The following is a 24,907-nucleotide window of genomic DNA, read 5'->3' as shown; positions in this document are numbered from 1 at the left end:
AGTTTCAATGTTCTTTAAATGAATCAATTCTACTCCCATTGAAAGCCTTGTAACCAGCGAATGACTACGTGTCCATGTACATTGTGCAATGTTATTATGTTTAACATCTTATTTCAGTTAACGGAGGACTTTCCCAGTGGAGCGAATGGAACAGTGCCACAGCGCCTTGTCCGCTTACGTGTGGCTTTACCGCCACTAAAATAGTCAACAGATTACGTCAGTGTAACAACCCCATCCCCGTCTTTGGTGGCCTGACTTGTCCGGAAAGCCTCATTGAGAGCAAGACCGTCACCTGTGGACTCCCAAACTGCGCTAGTAAGGAGATAATCCCTGTTGTTGAAAACTATAACAATAAACATGCAGAAATTTGTATATGGAGAAATATGATAAAATGTATAATTACATTTATAATCATAAATTTATTTCGTGTATTGTAACATGGTACTGTTTTGTGTTTTCTACATCCGTTTAAATAGAATCGTCACATCAAAAACTGAATATTGTTCATTACGATGACAGCTGTTTTGGTGTGTTGTAGCTGCAGTGAATGGTGGAGTTGGACAATGGGCATCATGGAACACAGCATCGGTGGCCTGTCCAGTCACCTGCGGGGTCTCTGCAGTGAAGACGATCACCAGAACAAGACAATGCAATAATCCTCCTCCAAGCAATGGTGGCAGACAATGCCTGGAGAATTTATCTGAGTCCACTCAAGTAAACTGTGGCCTTATCGGGTGCCCAGGTAAATCAACTTCTTTACAAAGTTGAAGCAAATATCTTTCATCACTGTACCTTATAATGAAATAAAATTATATGCGAAATGCTGTAGACTGATGCTTTTGATATAGGTTGCCTTGATATACTTTTGAGATAGCAGATTAGCCATCAAAACTAATTATCTAAAGAATGTAAATGTTAAGAGGAATACTGCGGCTCCACAGCCATATTGCATCAAACTCATTCAAGTTAACAATCAATTTTGAAGGGTTGAGCAGTTTACTCATCCATAATTTACCGATGTATTTTTCAAACCCTATCATCTACGTTACTTCCAGTCGATGGCGGAGTCTCCCAGTGGGAGTCCTGGAATACCAACACTGTGCAGTGCCCGGTTACATGTGGTTTGACTGCGACTAAGACTATTGAACGTATTAGACGGTGTAACAACCCTCCTCCATCTAATGGTGGCGCATCCTGCACACAGGGCCTTGTACAGACGTCCACGGTATCCTGTAATACGCCAGCATGTGCAGGTAAATAATTAAATAAATGTTTCCTCTCTGAAGATAAGATAATACAGATAAGGTAGTGTGTAGTTTCATGGCTTTCAACTGAACAAGGATTTAAAAAGTGCAGATCGTTGTAATGTTTTTTGGCTTATTTTTTTAAATAGGAGAATAACATATTTTTTACACTTGAGAAAAGGGCTGTTCAGTTTGAGTGTCTATGTTTTTTAACGTAATAACTGGCTGAATATCAGTAAATACTTGAGTACCCTCACAACACGTTGTATATGTTTTTATTAGTTGTTGTAAACGGCGGCGTGTCTCAGTGGGGAGCCTGGAGCGACACAGCCTGTGCTGTCACATGCGGAGAAGCTACTAAAGTCATCAGAAGAACAAGAACGTGTACTAATCCACCACCATCAAACGGAGGACAGTTTTGTGTGGAAAATCTGTCTCAATCAGCACAAGTTTCCTGCGGTTTAGTTGGATGTCCAGGTACGTAGAACTCACCACAATATAGTTTGTTGAGGATCCAACTCAAGGAGGGCGGTGGGGTAGCCTAGTGGTTAAAGCATTCGCGTGTCACGCCACAGACCCGGTTCGATTCCCTACATGATACAAAATGCGATGGCTATTTCCGTCGTCCCCCGCCGTGATATTGCTGGAATATTACTAAAAGCGGCGTAAAACAATATTCACGCACTTATTTCTACACAAGGTTTCACTTGATTTTCACTTACTTTTTATTATCGATCTTGATATTTTACGGTCAGTAACACCCGTAATACTGAAACACAAGTTGATAATAAATAAATTCAATTGATATTAGTTAGTGTTTGTATGTTTAGTTCATCCAAAATACTTCTGAAATTCTCATCATTAACAAACACTTGCTTTTACACATGAATGTTAAAGTCTTCAAACGTGTGATTGACCCGTGAAGATCCTGGGTAGAATAGGTCTTCAGCAACCCATGATTGCCGTAAAAGGCGACTATTCTTGTCGTAGGAGGCGACTAACGGGATCGGGTGGTCAGGCTCGCTGACTTGGTTGATGCATGTCATCGATCCCAATTGAGCGGATCGATGCTCATGATAGTAATCACTGGATTGTCTGGTCCAGACTCGATTATTTACAGACCGCCGCCATATAGCTGGAATATTGCTGAGTGAGGCGTTAAACAACAAACCAACCAACCAATCAAACGTGTGATTATATCAAATGTAGGCATTTGTGTTGTGACAAGAATTAGATGGATTCTGATTTCAGTGAATGGAGGGGTAGGCCAGTGGGGTCAGTGGAGCGCGGCGACCTGCACCGTTTCGTGTGGGTCTACGGCCACCTACCAGGCTTCAAGAACAAGGCCATGCAACAACCCCATCCCAGCAAATGGAGGAAGCTTTTGTACCCAACCTATTTCTGAAACCACATTCCTGTCATGTGGCCTTCCTGCTTGTCCAGGTAGGAACAATGGAAATCTACTCACTTTTGTCCATTTAGAATAGAAATGTGTGTATATATATTCCCTTGCTGACACATATTGATGACGAACTGTTAATACAATTACAAAGCTCACTGTTCAGTCCCTTTGTCATGGACTGTGTCTATTGAAAGATGTGAATAGAATATGCTGATTAACTTCAAACATCATGAATATATGCGATGTACATGTCGACTGCTGGAAGGGATATACATTGTTTTTTCAGTTGCTGTCGATGGAGGGGTATCGCAATGGAGCCAGTTTTCTAACCCAAGCTGTTCTGTGACATGTGGATCTACTGCTTCCAAGTTTATAACCAGAACCAGACTGTGTAATAACCCACCACCCAGCAACGGGGGAAGAGATTGCTTAACAATAGGCCTCCCACTCACCCAAACTAATGAAGTTAACTGTGGACTCGTTGACTGTCCAGGTAAAACTTGCACCTACATAACATCCTTTTAAGATTCATCAATGTTGTGTTGATAGATGTCTCTTTTAACAGCTCTCAGATGGACGAAAATGAGTCCACTTGACATTCATCTCATAGATAATACCGATGGGCATATGTTATGTGTGATACATTTGCTGTCTGTTTCAGTGGCTGGTGGTGTGTCTCAGTGGGGACAGTGGTCGATCCCTGCCTGTACCGTCACCTGTGGTGTGTCAGCCGTCAGAGTAATCACCAGAACCAGAGGCTGTACCAACCCACCACCGAGCAATGGCGGAGCCTTCTGTACCGAGTCCTTAAGCAATACAGCATTGCGAAGTTGTGGCCTTGGAGCTTGTCCCGGTAAGATAGCATGTCTGTTATAATTGTGCTCAGCCATCTCTTTTTAAACGATGGAATGTGTGTTGCAGTTCTAGTTTGTTGTGTGTCTCTAACCCAATGTGAATGTGGTAGTGTTTAAACATTTGACTCTCAAACACACTGCTGATAATACGTGTCTTCTTCAACTGGCTAACAATGAGGATAGTGAATAAATTCTTTGCCATCCCCTGATTCTGTCTTTCTATAGGGCCAGTGAATGGAGGACTCTCTCAGTGGACACCGTGGAGTGTTGTGCCTTGTACCAGATCATGCGGAACATTCAACACTCTGGCCACACGTGTACGGAAATGTAACAGTCCCGCTCCAAGTAATGGCGGAGCGGATTGTGTAGGAGACACATTCCAGACACAAACTAGGTCTTGTGGACTGCCAATTTGCGCAGGTCAGTTTTGTTTCGGATTTACTTCATAGATAAGCAACAACACGCTGCATAACCTTCATACACTCGCATTCTGGAACGTACATTGAAAAAGTTCTGAAAAAGTGTGTCTCTAACCCAATGTGAATGTGGTAGTGTTCAAACATTTGACTCTCAAACACACTGCTGATAAAACGTGTCTTCTTCAACTGACTAGCAATGAGGATAATGAATAAATTCTTTGTCATTTCCTGATTCTGTCTTTCTAGTGCCAGTGAATGGAGGACTCTCTCAGTGGACACAGTGGAGTATTGTGCCTTGTACCCGAACATGCGGGTTATTCAACACACTGGCCACACGGGTACGGCAATGTAACAGTCCCGCTCCAAGTAATGGCGGAGCGGATTGTGTAGGAGACACATTCCAGTCACAAACTAGGTCTTGTGGACTGCCAATTTGCGCAGGTCAGTTTTGTTTCGGATTTACTTCATAGATAAGCAACAACACGCTGCATGACCTTCATACACTTGCCTTCTGGAACCTGCATTGGAAATGTCGAATTGGTTCATATCCCTGAGTGCTGTTATTAGATTACAATATATTAATTTTTAAAAAACATGTAATTATAAATCCTGAGAAAAGAATTATATACTATAACACAGTCGACAGTGGTATTAACGTTGGATTATCAAACTATTTTCATTCATATGGTTTTGTTTCAGTTGATGGTGGGTTTACCCAGTGGACTCAGTGGTCAGGTCTAACGTGTACAAGAACGTGTGGACTTTCCGAAAGTGGAACTGTAGTCAGAACCAGGTCCTGCACCAACCCAGCCCCTCAGAATGGCGAAAACAACTGTACCGGATCAACGTTTGAAGCCCAAAACAGGAATTGTGGATTTTCGCCGTGTCCAAGTAATATATATACACACTTTCCAACACAGCATGTTAATCTGTTTCATGAATTTCTATTCATTGTACAAGTGTCGCCATCATTTGTGATATTTTGCTTTTTTTTTTGCTGATACATCTTGGGATTAGCACTGAAATATTCAAACAATAACAACATGGGTACACGTGCACATATGTGCTGTGTTTTTTTTGTCTGTGCCTTATGTAAAAGATCTAATGATTAGACATATGGAAACACATAACAGCAAGATAGCAGAAATATCATGCTCATGTTGTCAGTACAAAGATTGTTTGTATTGCTCACATATCATGAACTACAACTCGCGAGCAGTCGATGGAGGTTTGTCCTCGTGGACACAATGGGATGTTCCATCCTGCCCCAAAACCTGTGACTCAACAGCCACATTAGTTGCAACAACACCCACTCCATGTACAAATCTAAGTCCCCAGTTTGGTGGTAGAAACTGAAGTATTTCAGACTGCTCTTTGGAATTGTGGACTGGCGCTTTGCTCAAGAAATTATTTCACAACGATGTCTGCTGATTTACTAAACCTTTACTATTTACAATGATGATAACAAACTTATATTACCAAACCTGAACTTAATAATCTATCAATTGATTAAAATAACATACCAATCGTCTTTTACTCATTTAAACAAATAGACTAACATGACCTTTTAAAACGACCATAATCTCTATATACGACTGTCAGTACACGTGTGGTAGTATATCTACGTGGTGCCTTTATCTATTTAAGTATTTCAATCAACCGTGCAGGCATAACTAATCCATAAATATTTTAAATATTGTTTTAACTCATGTGAAACTCAAGTCAATCTTGAGAAATAAAGATCATACTCGTGTTGTATGTAATGAAAGTATTGGGCGAATGTATGGGTAGTTAATGTCTGCACCAACATCTCATGTAATTTCATTATGGCATAGATCATAATCTGAATGTTAATGTGTACTTTGTAGCTGTATGTGTCTTATGTGTCATGCTGTTCATTCTTGGCTGTTCATTTCAGCTGTAACAATAAATGTGTCTAGAAGCAGTTATTACTAATTTACTTAGATCCATGTCAAATAGTTTTGTGTCATTTGAAAATATATGTTTCGTTCCTCAGTGTCACTTTACTTACTTTTGGTGTTTGAAATAAGATAATTATAAAGCAAATTCCCAAAACATACATCTACTCTCTAATCTACTCTCTGACAAAGGCCCCAAAACATTTTTACTGTTTCTCCCAGTTAACGGAGGCTTGACACAGTTGACTCAATGGAACGTACCAAATTGCCCACGAACCTGTGGTTCAGCTGCAACCCTCACTGCAACAAGAACAAGATCATGTACAAATCCTGTCCCTCAGTTCGGTGGTAGAGACTGCACATGTCTAGGGAACGTGTTCGAGAACCAAGTCAGGAACTGTGTATTGCCGCTTTTATTTCAATAACTTCAATAGCGAAAAAAATTAAATGATTTTAGAAATATAATGACGCCTCCAGGAACATTTAGTAACATGAGCCTTTGATCTTCTTAACCAGCGGATAGCGGATTATCACTGTGGACACAATGGAGCATCCCATCTTGCTCTGTCACCTGTGGAACGACAGCTTCCCGAGTTGTTACTCGAACCAGGAGCTGCACCAATCCTGCCCCTAGTGATGGGGGTAGAGACTGTACTGGTCTCGGAGCCACATTTGACAGCGAAACGAGAAACTGCAATCTCAGTCCCTGTCCAAGTAATGGCTACCACATATCTTAAATTTTTACTCAGCTCTTTAATGCATAGTTTTATTTAGCAAGAAATAGTAATGCTTAGATATTACATAAACTGAATATTTTGTATATGGTGACATCATCTCACAGTAGTTCGTTCTGTATCCACAGACGATGGGGGCATTCTGATCACAGTGGGATATCCAATATTGTTCATCCCAATACGGGACAACAACATCTCGCACATCAGTAACCTGCCACCAAGCAACGGAGGCAGGAACTGCACTTAGAACCGCGTGGACACCCAAATCCGATACTGTGGACTAACTCCATGTCCAACTAACTTCGAACTATAACCATGTGACGGCAAGTGATAGCAGAAAACCGACAGCACAGTCGGGGGATGCTGCACACAGATGGACGAATTAGGCAATGCATACATGGGGTGGGTGCTTCATGCCAGGGTTATATGAGGCACTGTAGCCGACCATAAACCAGGATGGACCCTTCTCATGTATTGATGGTTCTAGAGGCATTTATGTCCTGGGCACATATCCACCGAAACAAGTGGAAACGGAAAAATACTTTTCTCAATAACCAGAAACAATATTGTCATGTTATCGCTAAAATATAAGTATGTATTGTCCAAAGGTGCTGCTGGTAAAAATGCGTTTTCGCCAGAAGATAAATCGAAAAAATGGGTCATAATGTAATAGACAAACTGATGATCTTTCCAAATATAAAATACAGTAGAATATACATGTACGTAGTTTGCTTGTAGTTTGCTTTGACGACTAGTTTGCATTGACTAGTAGTAACTGACTGACATATTGTCCTTCGCTGTCTGTTTGTGTTTGCAATGTTCTAACACCCTGTTGCACCCTATACTCACAGTCGATGGTGGCGTCACGCCATGGTCACAGTGGACGCTGCCAACGTGCTCTGCAACGTGTGGCGGGGACGCCAACCGTGTGGCGACACGTTTCCGCACCTGCACTGATCCTCGTCCCAGTGGCGGTGGTAAAGACTGCACGGAAGTCCTGTCAGAAACAACGTCTAGGACGTTCGGATTTGGTCCATGTCCAAGTACTTAGTTACGCATGGGAATAAGACGTGAACATGTAGTGGGCAATACCTTTACCTAGATGTGCCTGAGACGCTGTGTTGCATGCAGTTCTCATTTAACATTATTTTTACCCACAGATGCGGCCGTATTGAAAATATGCTTATGCATGGACCTGACACATGTATTTGCAGATGCTTATGTAGATCATTTCAGCGACCCATTCATATAATATTTGTCGCCATTCAGCATCTGACCTAAGGAAACCTTTACGGCCACATTTGTCAAAGGAATTGATGTGTACATGTACATCGTTGTACATTTCAGTAATGCATGAATTAATATTTGCATGGTATCCAATATTTACGCCCCACATGAAACGATGGTTTAAGATGATCTTAATAAAACTAACAGTCTTTGTTTTCTAGAAACAAAAGAATACTTTGCTGTCTTAGATACTTATTGCATTGCTAAACCTGTGATCTAGTGTAACATGTAGCCTTAGTTTTAGCAACATAAAAACAATATTGATAGATAGCTATAGAGAAAAAACTATAATTAGTGTAATTTACAAAGTGATTGTATACTTAATATAATATGATATTTCACATTATGCCGTTACAAAATCCAGTAAAAAATGTAATGCTACTCATTATCAGTCTTACCATTACTTTTTAAGGAATGAAAAATATCAATTATTCCTGTATCATAATATTTTGAGCAAATATGATGAAGAGACTGATCAGCTATCATAAAAACAATCTATTTCTTCCCAGTGGAAATGAGTGAGTGAGTGAGTATGGTTTTGTGCCGCTTTTAGCAAAATTTCCAGCAATATCACAGCGGGGGACACCAGAAATGAGCTTCACATATTGTACCCATGTCGGGAATCAATCCTGGGTCTTCGGCGTGACGAACGAACGCTTTAATCACTAGGCTACCCGACCGCCCCCAGTGGAAATGACCATGATAACTCATGTTTATAGAAAACCTTTTATGAACTAGTTTTGTTTGTTGCTTATTGCAACCTGAACTGGCTGTAGAGTATCGCAGGTAGTGGGTTGTTTATTAAGCTCTGGAAGCTTACAGTGCAGTTCCTGTTTGTTATAGACGACTGTAGCAAGAACGCATGGGTTATACTAATCATGTTTTACTGAATGTTTCAGTTGATGGTGGAGTGACACAATGGGCACAGTGGAGCGACCCCGGCTGTTCTGTTACTTGTGGAACCTCTGCAACTAAGACATTGGCGAGAGCGAGAACTTGTTCAAATCCTACTCCACAGTTCGGAGGAAGGGTCTGCACAGAGACCCTTAGTGAAAACACCGTACGAAATTGTGGTCTTCAGTCCTGCGCAGGTAAGAGTCTTGTTATGTCTGTGTGCCTAAGTATGTGTATGTGTTTCTGCCTCCAGAGAAGGCCACCAGAATATGTGTTAATTGCAGGCTGGGATTCAGCATCTTTGTTTTGTTTTGTTTTTAATATTTGCACAAACAACCTTCTCACTCACGAACAGTTGACGGAGGATTGACACAGTGGACTCAATGGAACATTCCAAATTGTCCACGAATCTGTGGTTCAACTGCAACAAGAACAAGATCATGTTCAAACCCTGTCCCTCAGTTCGGTGATCGAGACTGCTCAGTTCTAAGAAACATGTTTGAGAACCATGTCAGGAACTGTGGATTGTCGGCCAGTCCAAGTAATTAATCTCTGCTTTATTTCAAATGAAAATAACTACTTATAACCATTGTCGTATTTTCAGAAAGAATGATTTGCTATTGACATAATGTTTTTTTTTAAAAAAGTTAAAAATAATCCCCATTTCACACGAGTAAACATATCAAGTCATATTCAATTCGGCAAATACTTCTTATTATTATGAAAATGGTTTTGTTGTTGAAATTAGAAACTGTGCTCTAAACTCATGTTGAAGTAGGGCGGTCGGGTAGCCGAGTGGTTAAAGCGTTGGCTCGTCACACCGAAGACCCGGGTTTGATTCCCGACATGGGTACAATGTGTGAAATCCATTTCTGGTGTCCCCCGCCTTGATATTGCTGGAATATTGCTAAAAGCGGCGTAAAACCATACTCGCTCACTCATGTTGAAGTTATTATAAACTTCCATTGTCGTCTCATTCCTGCATTGACAAAGTGTGCATGTTACGTAATGCGTAAAGAAGTGTTCCCATTGACATAGCGGCAAACATTGGAAGAAGTAATTCTGTTTGAAATCAAAACTGCACAAATTCGTCAGTGTTACCCATCTGTGCAACAGCCCTGCCACTTCTAACGGTGGTCGCGCTTGTTCAGGACTTCTAACCGAGAACGATTCTAGAACATTTGGTCTTGGAAATTGCCCTGGTGCGAAGAAAAGAGTTGTGAATACTTATATACTATCATAGGTTCTAATGGTCTCAATGTTCCTAACATGCCACAAACGAAAAATTGTTTTGTTTTGTGACTCACTACATTGCTTCCAACGACAGTGATAAAATAATGCCACCGATCCCCATGCAGCCATCACTTGTGGGTAGCGTTTCATTCGCAAAAGCTGTAATGCTACACATTGTGTGAGATGTGTGAAATGTGAACAGTCCTGACAACTATCTGGGTATTTCTCTTACCAGTATTTTAGGCAAGGTATATACCAGAATGATCAATAACAGATTACTTCAATGGTCAAACACAAAGGATTTGATACCCAAAGCACAGGCCGGATTCCGGAAAGGCTATTCCACATTTGACCATGTTTTTTTCTCTGCATGCAGCTCTTGCAAAATACCTCTCATTTAATACTCTTGCCGCTCATCTGTTTAAGGATGTTCAAACATTGATGCTGAAATGCATATGCTTACAACTGAAACAACATGAACTATTATATTGGTGTAAGAAATGTAACATTTTATATTCAGGTGAGGACGGGTTGACACCATGGACTGAGTGGGCGGGTGAACCGTGTGTGTTGACAGTCAGCAGAACAAGGACCTGTACCAGACCAACTCCCACCACAGGAGGTCAAGGTTGTTCTAGGGATCTTGTCCAGACCACAACTCGCAGGTGCAGTCCAACTGACTGTAAAAGTAAGTATGGTAGGAGTGTAGTCAGGCAGAACCAAAGAAAAGTCCAATCCCCTGAAATGAACTGAACTCGGCTATTAGGTACGGGTAGTTCCGAGTTTGTCCCCAATAGTTGCAGGAATTTTTGTTTTACCTAAACCACATTAAAAGCTGTATTTATATGCCCCTGTATTAGTATTATCCTGCCCATTTGTCTGCCATGATGCGATACAAAATATATTTGTTATTGAAATGTTCAATAACCGCATGATACTCCCTCATTAGCCGTGACGCAAAACAAAACGTATGTTACTCAAATGTTCAATATTTGTATGTCATATCGTCTCCATTATGATAAAATATGTCACATGTAAACGTGTCAGAGAAACGTTTCATAGATGTTTTGTTATCAATGTGTGACTTTATAACATCATCATGGCCTCAGTAGTTACCGTGCTTGATTATGTCACACGTGTTAAGGTAAATGTCACACTAACTTCCTGATATTATAAAGGAACTTAAATCCAAGTTAACATAAAAACAAACTACCCACAATTCAATTACCCTTATGGCATGACAAACAATTTAATTGAAAAACAAACGCTTGAGTTTGTATTTGTTAGATGTATAACGTTTATGTAAAACTATTCATGTGTACCTCCTTACCTATAAACCATAGTAAGATGTACGCCCCGACTGTTGACGGTGACGGTGACGGTGTGCATGACTGAGTGAGAGATGGACGTTTGCAATGTGAAACGTGATACTTACTGTATATTGCACCTTTTTTCAAGTTACCAACGTATACTACAAAATCTGTACTGTGCTATTGTTTCAATTATGCTGTGTTTGAATGATGACACAATCGCAAGCTACATCTCTAGTAGAAGGCACAACAGACACGCCTTGCCAAAAGATGAAGATTCAACTGTAGAGATGTCAGTCCAAACAGAAATGATGGAGGGTAGCCATCTGAATACGGTGAATGTTATCTCAGATGCTCGTGTTTCTAGAACGTAAGTATTGTGTTAATGTTTTGACCATGAGAGTGGCATGATTACTTCCGGTCCCAGATATAGCCTTCCCTTAACTGTAACATTTCCCCCTGAGTTCAGTACACTAAATGTAATGTGAAAGTCCTTCAGAGGGAAAGAAACGGATAAAACATTCAAACACAAGGAGTCGACTAGTTTAAGCAACACTAGCTATTCGCATGTAGTAGCCCTCTCGTAGTCATTCATCTTGGCTTGAATGAGAGAGTATGTTGTTATGCTATTTCCATCAATATTCCAGCAATATCACGACAGGGGACACCACAACGGGGCTTCCCACACATAAGAAATCAAGACCGGGCCTTCGGCGTGATGAACTAGGCTACCTCACCGCCCCAAGTATCTTCAAATTCAAGTAACATATGGATTTATAGGTAAATAAAAGCGACAAAATCATTTCCATAGGCACACGAAATGTGTCATATATGCATAGTATATTGTACGATTCGGCCTGTATCAAAAGCATGCCTTTATGAACGACAATCAAATCGTGCTGTGGCACCCATCAGAAACACATGTGAAGGCAAGTCAAGTGTTCACCTAAAGAAAACACGGGGACATATGGTACAAGTTAAAATAAGGAATTGCATTCAACTTTATTGTCGCTGATCCACGAAGCAGGGACATGTCCTCCATATGTCAACCATAAAACGTTTCGAATGCCTGACTAATAAAACATGTCAAGGCAGTAAAGGTAAAGGTCAAGACAGCAGATGCAAGCAGATCAAATATGTCTTTTAAGTCTCCCTCGTTAGACAAAATGAACCCATTTGTTAATGTTGGCTTATTACTTTTCAAGCTGAACTAGGATTACATTAACAGATTCAATGGCAGTAAGTGCATGTACAATGTATACCTCATGCATACAAATCACACTCATATGTTAGTTTTTCAGATGAAAAGTTTACTGGCCGTTGAATGTGTTAGTGATGGGTGCTACCGATGGGGCAAGATATACTTACCTTTTCGTGAACAGATAGTATCATCACTGTCTGATAGTGTTTAATAAACACATGCACATTATATAGTCGGAATCGTAAAATCGACTCTGCTTTTGGCAGAGATTTATCGTGGATATGGAAAGGTTTTTGTCGCCTATTTTTATTCAGCAACAAACAAAACAGACACGAATGTGATAAATGCGCAGCTTAAAGTTTCAATTAAATAACAAGGTTTCTGCACACAACACTTTCACCAACAAACAAAGTTATTTAATATTCTGAACATACGTTCCATTTTTCAAATAAAGGTTTTAACCCCATTTCCGTCATTATATTTGTCCATTACATCTAGACGACTGTTACCAATGAATTGTGTTTTCCTATTTCAGCTGGAATCGACGCATGGACATGAATCGTCAAGCCAGGACTATTGGCGTGACTGCGACCCTCACGGTGAATTTGTTAAATGGAAATTGTAACCAAGGAACCTGTACACTGTATTTTAGAAGAATAAGCTACTCCAAAACCAAAAACTGTCGTACGCACATCCTTACTATCACCATGGATCTCACCAGGGAACATAGCGATTCACCTTCAATACACGAAAGGTTTCGTTTGTGCTTACTGTTACAACTAAGAGGTATCAGCTATTTAACGTTATGTTATTGACTATTAACACCTACGCATTACATTCATACAAGTACATACCACTGTAACATTAACAATGAAAGAAAAGAATAGGAACCATTTGGAGCGACAGCGACACATGCATATTAAAGTTAGGATAAGACATTATCGTAATTATTCTTTCTGACATTCATCACAGTATCCAAGTGTTATTTGTGTGTATATTTTACGCCACTTCTAGCAATATAACAGTACAAGTCACGGCGAGGTGATCAAGCAAAGACTGCATGCATCATTCCAATTTAAGGAATCAGGCCGGTTTCAAGTTATCTCAAGGATAACGGGCCAGAATTTTTACTATTTAGCTGATCTCCCAGCACTCAAAATTTTTGTTTTTTTCTAAGACGACGACATGTTCTTTCTAGCGAGGTCTGCACCGGTCAATGGTTGATTCAGCGAGTTGACAGCATGGAGGGTAACATGTGGCACCAGAGCCACAAAAACTGTCACCACATCTGAGACATGTGACAGTCCTGGGCGCTGAATGGTGGTGTTAACTGCAATGGACAGTTCACAGTGAAGTCTTTGAAAGACATTTAGACGTGGAACATATAAGGAAGAGAATTTTATGGATGTCAACTTCTTTATTATGAGGAACACAACGTTTCGGAGTATATGCTTACTCCTACATCAGGTGAATGAATGCTATGAGGCAAAGAGCATATATATGTATATGAAAGAACAACAGTAATAAGAGGTTGACACTTAACAGGGGAAGCCAACAAATAATTGGCGCTGAATAATTAGCAATAAATAATGGAAGCTAACACTTTCTAGTAATTAGCGCAGATAGTTTTGGACAACTGGAAACCAGGACTAAATTATCACTGATTACTAATTGGCAATAGACAATGGGAAAAAGAATAGTAATAACCAAGGGCAAATGGAAGCCAGCTGGATAGTTGCCATCGACAAGGATCAAAGCAATAAGTCCCAAGCACTAGGTAGATACTAGATAGGTTCCCTGGTCACAGTTCCTGGCTGGCCGGTTCAAGGCTGGCTGGTAGGTGTCTTCTCAGTGGCTTGATTATATGTCCAGGTAGGTCAACTTATATACGTCATAACGTCAGCAGATAACAAGGAAACTCTCTGTTGTCCAAGCTTTTATATGTTTCATATCATTAACACATCTAGCTATGGAAACCGTAAATGTTAAGTCGAACAATGATTGCCATACAATGAATCTATGCTATCTTATAATGGAACAAAACATTGAAGGGGTGGTTGCTTGTGTTGCTTTGTGGATACTGAACAAGAATTGTATGATTGATGCACCTTGGCTTTCAGTTCTATTTATGTTAGAAACTTTAACAGTAACGATTACACAATGCGCCTTGCTTGCAGTAAATAGTGGCGTGAAGTAGTGGACAACTTGGAACTCGGGATTCGTGACTTGCCCTAAGACTTGTGGAACAACAGTACAGAAAATTACAGAGAGGCGCCGTCATTGTACCACTCCAACATCTGTGAATGGAGGAATATTTTCTAGCGAGACGCTGCTAGAAACACGAACCAAGTCTTGTATATAGACAAACGAATGACCACGTAAGGAAGCAACCAGTGCACACTACTAAATGTTACCAAATGAATGGGCTTTGATCAAAATGCACACAAGAAATTATACACCTGCATTGGTAGTAATGATTTGACAGATGCTTTGAAAGTTCTTATTAATCATTTGGATTGCTATCTTGGTAGAACACGCCAATTAGTCTCTGTTAACTGTACTATCTTGGCAGAAGACCCCGATTGATTCTACCATCTAAGTAGAACACACCGATTATAGTCTATGTTAACCCTACCATCTTCGTAGAACACTCCGGTTACAGTTTCAGTTAACTCTACCATCTTAGTAGAACACACCGATTATAGTCTCTGTTAACTCTACCATCTACGTAGAACACTTTGATTACAGTCTCTCTTGACTCTATCATCTTCGTAGAACACTCCGGTTACAGTTTCAGTTAACTCTACCATCTTAGTAGAACACATCGATTACAGTCTCTGTTAACTTTATCATCTTCGTAGAAGTACCATCTTATCACCTAAGTAGAACTCTACCATCTTGGTAGAAGCCCCCGATTACAGTCGAAGATGACCCTTTTTTCAAATGGCACATTCACAAAACAGTTTTGGTGTGTTGAAACTATAGTGAATGGTGGAGTTGATTCATGGCCAACGTGGAACACAGCGTCGGTTACCTGCCTTGTCACATGTGGTGGTCACTGCAACAAAGACGATCACCAGAACAACACAATGTGATCGTCCTTCATAAAGCAATGTTGGCAGACAATGTATGGAGACAACTGAAGTAAACTGTGGTCTTATCGGTGTGCCAAGTACGTTTGTGATTCTTAACAGTAAAGGCAAATATCATAATCAGTAGACCTACAATGTATGCTTGGGTTATGCGTGGATAAATGTCAACTGCTAGAAGGGATAAATATAATCAGATCATCAGTTCATTTCGTTTGTGTGCTGATATTCGGTGCGTAGCGGGACTAGTCTGTGCTGTGTACCGGCGCAACAGCCTTTGCATCGCAACAAGTTGAACAGTTGAATGAACGATGACATTTTGTTTTTAGTTACTGTCAATGGAGGTGTGTCGCAATGGAGCCAGTTGTCTAACCCAAGCTGTTTTGACACCTTTGGATCTACTGCTACCAAGTTTATAACCAGAACCAGACTGTGTAATAACCCACCACCCAGCAATGGGGGCAGAGACAGCTCAACAATAGGCCTCCCACTCGCCAAAACTAATGAAGTTAACTGTGGACTTGTTGACTGTCCAGGTAAATCTCGCACCTACTAACATCATTAATGTCGTGTTGACATGGGTCCACTTGACATTCATCTCATAGATAATACCGATGGGCATATGTTCTGTGTGATACATATGCTGTCTGTTTCAGTGGCTGGTGGTGTGTCTCAGTTTTGACAGTGGTCGATCCCTGTCTGTACCGTTACCTGGTTTGTGTCAGCAGTCGAAACGATCTCCAGATCCTGTACCAACCCATCACCGAGCAAAGGCGGACACTTCTCTACCGAATACCGTACATCGTGGATAAGTTACAGCAAGCTGTATACAGATTATGGATTTCCTTTCTGGAATGTGAATTGAAAAAAGTGCTGAAAATACGATATCGCATTGGTTCCACATCCCTGACTGTTATCTATAAGAAAGATACACATATATATAATAGCAATGATGGCATAGGGTGCAACAGGTCAGCATTTGATAATCAAAAGGTATTCACGGCAAACTTGAAGAGAAACTTTATTTCAAGATGGCGGCAACCAATGGAGATATCTAAAATCGATTAGAAACTTTTAATGAAGGAAGTATTGAGACAATGTGTGCGTTTCTGTAAGTTAGTGCAGCTGCCAGATTCAGAGGATCTGCTGTCGAAGGTGTCTACCCTACAAAAACGTCAAATGTTGTTGAAACGTTTTGGGCGAGATACGCGCACCTTTTCACGAACACACGGAATCATCAATATCTGATAGTGATTCATAAACACATGCTCAATGTATAGTCGGAATCGTACAATAGACTCATGACTCCATGAATATGGAAAGGGTTTTGCCGCTTTTATTCCTAAAGCGAGTCCAAATCTTTCAGCCGCTTCGACGCTGTCTTTTCTATAAGATCACCTGAGTATAAAAAGCATGTATTAAAGTGAGATTTGTTTTATATCTTATAGCAGGTGTTGTTAATATATAATATGTCCTATTATTATATTTTATATCATTAGACAAGAAGAAGGCACCCCCTTGATCACCAATTGTAATCCCTTTCTTGCGGATATGTTTCTTTATTCATATCAATAGGAATTTCTACTCGGAATTGCAAAGTCAAAACAAAGTAATTTGACCAAGAAGTTGATCTTAATCTCATATATATGGATGATCTGATATCGTTCAAGACCATCAAAATAGTTCATTTCCTTCCATTTACAGTCCGTTTGATTCCATCTGAGACCGATGAATTGCTCACTAACTCAAAATCTAATAATTGCAACAAAACCAAAATGTGCACAGCGACATGAATTGGACAGACCGACTCTGATGGTTTGTCTCATAATTTTGGACACCCGAATAAAAAAATTGTTTAACAAACGATCATCATCTTGTTGACATTTTTCGCCATCCGTTACGAGGGAGGACCAGTCGCTCATAGAACAGCAAGGTAATGAACAAGCATGTGCACCGTATATGGGGGTCATCTCAAAAGCCGTTTTGGGTGTTCAATCGGAGTCACTGTTGCAGGTTTCTGAAGCCGTGACAGTGCATTCGGAATCGGTGTCGCTGTTGTCCGAACCGCTATCGCCGCTGTCCGAGTCTACCCTGATGATCACCGGCTTGATTAGGGTATGGCCCAATCCACTAAGATCTCAATAATGTCTCTCTATTTCATTCTCAACTTTCTCAACACACTTTCGCCACGTTTCCTGCGTGATGGTGTCTATTGATTGTTGAACCAGTTTCTGTACATCCCGCAGTTTGAATGTTGTATTTTGCCTGGCAACATCCGATTTAATGATACCCCAAATTAGTTCTATTGGGTTTATATCGCAATGATAGGGCGGCAATCGCAAAACTGAATGGCAATGTTCTTTAAGATACTCGTAAACATTAAAGACAAGTGTGGTTTTATTAGACTTAAAAGTATCATTCATAACAGGTTTCGTTGCTTTTTGTGGATATTTTATTGCTTTGTGTGTCAACCATTCTATCATATCGCCCTTCCTACTGTTAAACGTTGGGGCTTTTGTGTTAGGTACCTGAACGCCATGATATGGAGCATTGTCCATGACAACCAGACTCTTGGGGGGCAATACCGGTACCAGTTGAGTTTTAACCCATTCTAGGATTTCCGCTCCGTTCATTTCGGTATGATAGTCTCGGTTGTCCTTGGATGTTGTCTTGAAGACTAGCCTGGTAGGAATCCGGGATGGCTAAAAATGTCAACAAGATGATGATCGTTTGTTAAACCCTTTTTTTATTCGGGTGTCCAAAATTATGAGACAAACCATCAGAGTTGGTCTGTCCAATTCATGTCGCTGTGCACATTTTGGTTTTGTTGCAATAATTAGATTTTGAGTTAGTGAGCAATTCATCGGTCTCAGATGGAATAAAACGGACTGTACTTACCCACCTGAATAAGAAATAAATGAGACCAGTGAGACTGCCTAGCCGGATCTGTTTCATATTTGCAAACACAATAGAGTGTTAATATTTTATTAAAAAATGATTTAAAAAATAATTATTTTTTTAATTTACGTACTGCTGAGGTCTTATTTCACACCTGAATTAATACATCTTCTCCATTTTTATTTGTGGTATTTAATATAACTTACAAGCGCATTAAAATATCCAAACCGGGACTTGCGATCGCTTAGCAATGCATTTGAAGCATCGCTGTTAAAATCGAAATACGCATGAGACGGACCGTAATCGTTTTCTGTTTGTAAACTATTTGAACTGTTAACAAAGACGTGTAAGCGTTCTAAAGTCTGGTTTCCGCCGGATGGGACATGTACAGGGGTGGATAACTGCTTTAACGGGAGTTCCAGCAAAGTGTTATTTTCATTGCAGTGAACATATCACGTTTCAGTCACTGCTGCAAAAATATCACTTTTCTAAACTTCAGAAATCTCGGACTTTCAAACGTTGGTATGACAGTGAGTCAAAAACACATTCTCATGATAAGGTCGAAATCGTACAATGTCGCTTTAATTTCTGGCACGTACTTGATCGGCACGCATTTCTCATTAACTAACATAATGATAACGGTAAGAAGTTTAATCAAAATAATTAGGAAAGCACAAGGCTCAGGGACGGCTGCGTATGGGGAAAAGATTGATACTTTCACAAGTAATATATTCGTCAAATATGCAAACTATTAAACAAAATAATTTGACGGCTTTCCAAATTTCTCTTAGTAGAAGGTGACCTTGGTGTATATTGCCAGATAATTTATGCATATATATTTTTCCGATATTGCTTTTTGGTATTGCCGATAATGTTAAGGTTAGTCTACTTTCTCATTTGCACATGACACCTGAGCAGTGATATTATAATGAAGTCGACAATGTTCTGTTATTGTAAACATATTAATGTCAAATTCCAAAGTTCTGATGTCTATTTAGACTAATGCTCAGTCTCTAAGAATATATAATTTTAATATAACTCCATTTAATTTGAAGAGGAGCCCCAGTGATATTGAAGATTCAGAGATGAACCTGAGGAAAATATAGACTTGCTTCATATAGGGCTTTTGCATTATAGCAAGAGCTGAGCGAAAGGCAAAATAATACGGTTCAGGGACTTTGAGACAGACTAGTGTCTATTCTGTGGATATCTAGACTGCCACCCAAACCGATCCAAACGGGATCCGAAAGCTAATTGTATGGTACATAGTCATATGGAAGCGGACTAGAATTATACATTCTATTGTGCACGATTGTGTTACTATATTTACATTTAAGTCAGGGAAATATATATCAGATATACAAAAACGCCTGTTACTGTTATAGAGTCATCCTCTCATTTAACCTTTTATTGTTCATAGTATCAAATTTTAATCAACAATGTTATGAGCAGCAATTTAAATTAGGTTTCTCGGCAGGATAAGGCCAACGGACAAAAACGATATCCGTTGGGGTCATATGCGGATAGAGATGCAAATATCAAAGGTCAAGTAGGGACTACTTTTATTGTTTATAAACAAACATGGCGCCGCCATCGTCATTCGGCGATCGAGTCAGAATTAACAACCGGGAATCTGGATAAACTACAGGGATATCTGCTATCATTATCAAAAGAACAGTCTAATATACTGAAAATCAGTGTCTTACTGTGACGTAGCTTAGGCATTTTATAAGTTTTGGCAACTTTGGAGATATAAATTTCGAAACAATTTTTCGAGGGCACCAGGCCTAGCCAAGCGGGATCAGTAGCCATATCTGTGCTTGTAGACCTCTGCGGCTTGGAACCTTCTCCACAAATTAAAATAGTTGGATTTGTTATGTTTGAATTGTGACCTTGTTCCGTTTTGTCGCTGTGTGTACATCTGACTACACTTCTTAACGTTATGACAAGACAGACCGACTGTCAACAACGTCTGACCGTTGCCGTGACGTCTCATAGACTAGGGTTAGAGTAGCTTCCCTTTGACAAAGGGCAGTTACTCCAGCGGACAGATGGATAGCCGCGAAAGGCAACTAATAACAATTGTTTTGCGTATATGTTGCTTCGCCACTGTATGAGAAACAGATTTCAGTTGGAACTATATTGGCTACTGTCACTGTCCGACTGACACATCACTTACCCTGTGACGTAATTAATATTAATGCGCGCATTCCAGGAAAACTCACAATGTTTCGGTAATGTTTGTGAGAGAGGGAAAGCGATTTTGAAGCACAGAATTAAAGAATGACATTGAATAATAAAGAGGTTATCACGCTTGTGTGTTTTGGGATGGTAAATATCGCCAATGCTCGCTAAATACAATGTTTATTCCTAATGCAGGATATTTACCATCCCCAAGCACACTCGCGTGATAACCTCTATATACACGTTTATTAGTAACTTTCAGCAGTTATGCTCTTCATTTAATAACTTTGTTTTCACAATATACATGAAGTGTTACCCGACCCGTCTGTAATAAATACTTAAGGGGCAGTACATGTACTCTGGTGTTACTGAGGGAAGCTTACTGGTAAGGGAGTTATACCCTGTTTTTTCTTGGTAATCCTGTTATAACTTTATTCTTATTTAATGGCAACCCGTTTTCTGGATCACAACTCCAAGAAAATGAATGAGTGTGTTTTAACGTTACAGTCAGTCAAAGGCCAATGTTGTGTGGTTTGATGACACACTTCTACCAGGTCGAACGTTGTGGTCGCAATTTACCTGGGAATCTTGTATAACCATTCGCGGCACTGGCTACCTTAAGAGGATCATAGTTGCTAATCTATCTCCAAAAACCGTCCCGCTGAAGATGACTTTTCTTTATGATAAATCCATAATACTGTTTAAAGCAGCGTAAGACCCAACTCACTCACTCACTCACTCACTCACATTATTGCTTATCGTAATTTTCTTGAACTTCTTTATTCCATTGTAAAATTCTGGGCTGCCTCTCACTGATGTTTAGACAGAGGAAATCTATTGTGTTATAAGAATCTCTGTTGACTGATATTTAAGATGTACATATTGTAAAATATTTCCGATATTTTAACGTGTAATTGGACGTATACAATGCTACGCGAGTATGAGATCGGATGCAAGAGGGCGGATATAGTCATAGTTCGATGGATGTTCGGGGGGCGCATGGATCCACGAGGGCTTACGTAGACATTGTGAGATGGTTGCAGTGATATGTTGGGAAAAGGTGAATACGATGCGTGTGCGCGTGGGGATGTGAGGGTTGGCGTACATGTAGTGAGATGATTGCGTAAGTAAGTTAAGTGGTTGAGGATGTATCTTTGCAGATTTGGGGTTCACAGGCTGGGTGTGCATATACCGATGTCTTTTTAATGACTTTAGTGTCTCATAGGTCATAATGGCCGGGCATTCTACATATCTACCCGAACTACATAGCATTTGTTATGATGTACAATTCGTCTTATCCACACACACACACGCACGCAGGCGCGCACAACTTTCTCCTCTTCCTTTGTTGAATAATGTTTTACATTTGGAAAATGATTGGATTGCTCTTATCTGTTTGAACCATTAACTAACTGCCCTTATCCCCTGCAGTTTTCTGTCCCATATTGCCAAGCAGGTCGCCCATAAGGAACCACGTGGTTGTTGATGAGCGAGGGGAAAGGTCGCCTGCCCTTCCACAGTTCAGTTGTATACTGTGCCTAGCATAACATGTTGTGAATGAGTAGCCTTGCTGTGGCCAAACATTTTGTAATAATTTAGCAAACAGCAAGTAGAATTCAGTTTTATGCCATCTTAATATATTAGTTGAATCCTACTTGACCAGTGAAGATGTGGTTTAAAGTAGGTCTGTAACAACCCATCCTTGCCTATGGAGTCGTCCATGCTTGTCGTAAGAGGCGACTAACAGGAACGGGTGGTCAGGCTCACTGACTTGGTTTAAGGCATGTCATCGTGTCCCAATTGCGTAGGTCGATGCTCTTATTGTCAATAACTGGATTGTCTTGTCCAGACTTGATTATTTACAAACCACGGTCATATAGCTGGAATAATGCTGCATGCGGCGTTTAACAGCAAACAACAAAACAAAAGCACATTGAACACATTCCAACAATGAGAAACTACCAATAGATATCGTAGCTCTGAACGATCTGCGACAGGTTTACGATAGTTTCGAAAATCTATCTTATCTTAACCTTAAGATATCTTATCTTTGAACATAAGTTGTTAAGATTTATCTTAGCTACGATCGTTTCAAAAATCTAGGCCCTGATCGATAATGCATAGAACCGACCGGGAGCCATAAACCCTTAGGGCGCTATCTTGTGCCCTAAGCGCTAACATCCAAGGCTTTAACAGTCGCGTGTTGTATTGTTTGTTGTTTTTGTTTTTTTGTTTTTTTTGGGGGGGGGCACAAAGGCGACTTTCCTTTGCTTACGTTTGCACGCGCGCCACCTGGAACCTGCCATTGCTGCTTACATCTATATTTTAATTCAGATATACTCAAAAAAGGAAACGCAATACGGATATTTTTGGCTATGAAAGCAAAATTAGAAATGAAGAGGTTTAATGTGTTAATAGTATCAAAGACAAATTTTCCTGATCAAAATGATCACAACAAGGGCATACAAACCATTAGTCGAGAAACACGTACGATTGTGGAAAAAACCGCACCCAGTGCATAAACAAAAGGGTCTTGGAGTTGCGCGTAATGTACGTGCATCAGCACTAAGAACGGTATTAAAGTGCAGGGTTTTTGATTGCCTGGCATCTGCGTCAATCGAACAGTGACAGTTCAACAACGCGCCAAGATTAACAGAAGTGCAAAGAAACAACGTTATTGGCCGCTTGCAGACAGAGGAATTCCGATCAGCTGTAGCGCTCAGCACCATCACAAGGCTACAGGATCGGTTTCAACAGCATGGGTCAACACGTGATGGGCCAAGGTCGGGACGACCAAGCGTAACCATACGCGCCAAAGATCAATACATCCGACTGCGCCACCTTCGTTAAAGGACGACCACAGCCACCTCAACCGTATCCCGAATACCCGGACTGCGCAGAATCTCCGACCAGTTCGTACGAAACCGTTTAAGAGCAGCAGCTCTAAGAGCAATAGTGAGTGAGTGAGTGAGTTGGGTTTAACGCCGCTTTTAACAGTATTCCAGTTATATCGCGGCTTGTCAGCTTAATGTTGGAGGAAAGCCCGAAGTGATGCAGGTCTCAGACGTTTACCACTTCGGTGAAACCAACGAGCACGGGTATGGTGCTGACAAACCTAGAAACATAATCAGGGCGAACCGGGATTCGAACCCACAATCAAAGGTTTCTGGCATTGTCCAAGGGACGCAACTCTGCACTGCGAATTGAGGCGCCTTAGACGACTGGGCCACCCGTGCCGCCCTACAAGCAAGACGTCCTGTTGGACGCGTCATATTGAGTCGAAAACATCAACAACGCGACGAATCAAGATTTCTCCTCCGTCGAGGGAATGGAAGAGCACAGGTCTACAGACGTCGGGGAGAACGTTATTTACTGAAATTCTATTCATATTCGAGATTTCTTCCCACGCTCGATGGTGTTTTCATGTATACAATCGGCAATCTAAAGGCAGAAGAAATTTATTGTATTGGAGATGCGGGATGCAATACCAAACATTGAAAAGGAACCTTCAGACCTGTCAGGGACATACCGACGCTACAGGGAGCAAACCATGCGTGCCAGTTTATGAGCAGTGTTACATATTCACCACGACTGCTGTTATTGTAAGTGTATGGGTGGAATGGCCTTATCTCGCGACGTGCCCCAAATCACTTGAGCACTTTGATTAAAAACATGAAAAGATTCGCAAAATATCTGTTGACACCCAGTTGGCGGTAAACTTGCTTTACAAATCCTTCAGTCATGAATTTACAGAATCTGAGCTGCAGTTTCTAGAGAATGAATGAATCAGTGTTGTTCAGGAGGATTGATTCTATACCCCAGATTTCACTATTATATAGGATTACTGGCTCGAATAATGTTTTGAATATTTTGCAAGTAAGAGATGTAGGTATATCTTGGTAAAGAATGGAGACTGAAGCTTGTGGTAGGCCTCAGGGCCTTTTTCAGGAGATGTTTAGCACAAGTTTAACATTTGCTTCAAAATGTAATTCGTAGGTAATTATATCTGACCGTAACTAGGGTTTTTCTATTACCAACATTTGTGTTGTCACCATTGATCTTTAGGTATATTTTTTGCCCAAAATACATTCAGACAATCATTTGGAAACAACAAACGGCAAATGTTTAAACCATTAAGTGTTATATTATACCCCCAAATTTGTTATAAAGTGGAAATCATTGAGGAATATATTAAATAATGTGTTAGAGAAATGTCTTTCCACGATGTTGGAGTTAAAG

The 24,907-nt window shown here is 40.4% G+C and overlaps 1 protein-coding gene across 16 annotated transcripts in view; it reads left to right on the top strand.

The window, feature by feature from the left end:
• The window catches only part of LOC124146861 (SCO-spondin-like), a 38,837-nt gene extending 20,194 nt beyond the window's left edge, over positions 1-18,643 (top strand). For 3 of the 16 annotated variants that reach the window (XM_048385786.1, XM_048385795.1, XM_048385785.1), the window contains 19 exons: positions 118-315; positions 539-742; positions 1,056-1,253; positions 1,527-1,721; positions 2,496-2,687; positions 2,933-3,139; positions 3,308-3,499; positions 3,726-3,920; positions 4,166-4,360; positions 4,619-4,810; positions 6,355-6,552; positions 8,759-8,950; positions 10,507-10,674; positions 11,944-12,076; positions 13,033-13,964; positions 14,675-14,875; positions 15,483-15,669; positions 15,916-16,122; positions 16,243-18,643. In XM_048385786.1, the coding sequence (XP_048241743.1) occupies positions 118-315; positions 539-742; positions 1,056-1,253; positions 1,527-1,721; positions 2,496-2,687; positions 2,933-3,139; positions 3,308-3,499; positions 3,726-3,920; positions 4,166-4,360; positions 4,619-4,810; positions 6,355-6,552; positions 8,759-8,950; positions 10,507-10,674; positions 11,944-12,023 (2,606 nt within the window). In that variant the 3' untranslated portion in view covers positions 12,024-12,076; positions 13,033-13,964; positions 14,675-14,875; ... (1 more) ...; positions 15,916-16,122; positions 16,243-18,643. Of the gene's footprint in view, positions 1-117; positions 316-538; positions 743-1,055; positions 1,254-1,526; positions 1,722-2,495; positions 2,688-2,932; positions 3,140-3,307; positions 3,500-3,725; positions 3,921-4,165; positions 4,361-4,618; positions 4,811-6,354; positions 6,553-8,758; positions 8,951-10,506; positions 11,667-11,943; positions 12,077-13,032; positions 13,965-14,674; positions 14,876-15,482; positions 15,670-15,915; positions 16,123-16,242 lie in introns of those variants that run through there. The other 13 variants (XM_048385793.1, XM_048385789.1, XM_048385792.1 and 10 more) reach the window with 13 other exon arrangements.
• Positions 18,644-24,907: the final 6,264 nt, after the last annotated feature.

Source organism: Haliotis rufescens, unplaced genomic scaffold (assembly GCF_023055435.1).
Source record: "Haliotis rufescens isolate VD_foot unplaced genomic scaffold, xgHalRufe1.0.p SCAF_6, whole genome shotgun sequence".
In the NCBI taxonomy this organism is placed as follows: Eukaryota; Metazoa; Mollusca; class Gastropoda; order Lepetellida; family Haliotidae; genus Haliotis; species Haliotis rufescens.
Note: the sequence above shows the minus strand (reverse complement) of the source record. Positions and strands in the feature narration are given on the sequence as shown.